The sequence below is a fragment of the Pygoscelis adeliae genome, unplaced genomic scaffold (assembly GCF_000699105.1).
Source record: "Pygoscelis adeliae isolate BGI_AS28 unplaced genomic scaffold, ASM69910v1 Scaffold160, whole genome shotgun sequence".
NCBI lineage: Eukaryota > Metazoa > Chordata > Aves > Sphenisciformes > Spheniscidae > Pygoscelis > Pygoscelis adeliae.
Window position 1 is genome coordinate 10561560 of NW_008824035.1, and position 1792 is coordinate 10563351.

Below are 1792 nucleotides of genomic sequence, written 5' to 3' on the forward strand. Positions count from 1 at the left end.
TTCCGATTCTCTCCCCCGTCCCACCCAACTGAGCTGTGTGGTGCTCAGCTGCTGGCTGAGGTTAACCACGATGTAGGAAAAAGGAATCAAACTGGATGTGCACCACCTAGACAGAGATAGTGTCTTACACTATTTCTACTAGTTATTTTGCTCCTCTAGTGGAGAAATAGAACATTTTCCTGAACTCAGTAAGGTGGTGTCTGTGCACTTACTGTGACAGCTCAAGAAAGAATACCTGAAATAGCTAATACAGCATTTACATTTCTCAATATCTTAAACTCATTAACATTCATTTATATTAATTGATCAATAACATTTATTAAAACTTACTTTGCAGTGTTTGGAAGTATTGGAAACTTACTTGCAGTATTTTGGAAAAAACACTACTGCAATTTATACTGTATAAAACAGATAACCAGTCACAGCTATAATATGTTTTTGGTGGACCGTTTCTGTATACATATCCAATCTAACTAGAACCAAGTAAATGTAAAAAAAAGGTACGGAATACAAAAGCCTTCTTTACACTTTGAAAATACGAGTTGCCTGAACATAAACACTATATTGTTGTGAAGTATAGAGAATTTCTTTTCAGGCAAAAAACTGAACTGCAGAAAACGGTAATGTTCACAAAGAAACAGGTTCCTTTTTTTGTTATTTTAATGCATAGTTAAATTTTTTTTACTGATATTTTTCTTTTACTGTAGCACATTTATAATTTAAAATTTGAAGTATACATGCCAGAACAAGAATTTGCTTGTTAGTTATACTGACAGATTAGAGAGTTCTCCCACTACTAAAATTATAATTATTGCCAGTGATAGCTGCAGTAGATGTGTGATAGCATAACTAATTTTATTACAATTAATATAGGTAGTTCAACCATACTCAGAGTATGTAGAATGCTTTTTAAAGGAATTGGAAATTAAGAAGCTTTGCTACTTCAAGAAGTCCACAGATACGTGCATGCGGATTTTCCTTAGTGTTTTTGTTTGTTTTTTTTAAACTATGACCAGATTGTTGAATATCACTCTACTGAAAGTATTAAATGACCCTTTAGCACTAGGGACATAGTGGCTAGCTTCCCTGCAATATTAATGAAAGTCAGCATACTTGGGGAAAAAAAAAAGAAACAATACTTTTCTACAGTTTCTGTATCCCCTGCATGTCTAACTGGTCGCAAGTGTACATATTAGAGAAAATAAACCCCTGAATTCAATACAGTTAACATTAAATGATCTAGAACAGCCACCAATGTGAGTTTAAGTTAATACTTGACTTCTGTGTTTTATTCACTAAAAATCCCATGCACTAGTAAAAAATAAATTGATATGCTGCTGCTAGATACTGGTTTTTTGGTACACATTACTGTGAAAGTTATTAGCAAGACTTGATAATTCTTTACTAATCTTAGAAAAATGCTATGAACACAATACCCACTTAAACAAGTAATTCTGACTGGAAAATCAGGTATTTCATTCTCTGCTAATCTACCTTAAAAAAAGCACATAAAATGACTACGGGGTCAAACTCTGTGAGCTAGGCACCAAGGCCACTGTTTAACTATACAGTCATAAAATTGAAGTATTACTGTGTCATTTAAAATAGCTTGGTACAGCAGGATTTCTTCTTTTCTAACAATTTGGAAGCAACTCTCCCCTTCCAGACCTATTAATTTGACTCTCAATACTTTAACTTACTCATCTCCAAACACTTGATGGCTATACTCTGGATTAAATGTTGTGTTGTCATCCTCCAAATCCTCAGGAAAGCGAACTGAGGAAAAAAAAAA

The 1792-nt window shown here is 33.7% G+C and overlaps 1 protein-coding gene across 1 annotated transcript in view; it reads right to left on the bottom strand.

Moving 5' to 3' along the window:
• HAT1 (histone acetyltransferase 1) overlaps positions 1-1777 on the bottom strand; it is a gene marked incomplete at its 5' end in the record, with an annotated part of 18178 nt that extends 16401 nt beyond the window's left edge. Inside the window, 1 exon segment of the mRNA XM_009333319.1 lies at positions 1701-1777. Within this exon segment, the coding sequence (XP_009331594.1) occupies positions 1701-1777 (77 nt within the window).
• Between the last annotated feature and the right edge of the window lie 15 nt (positions 1778-1792).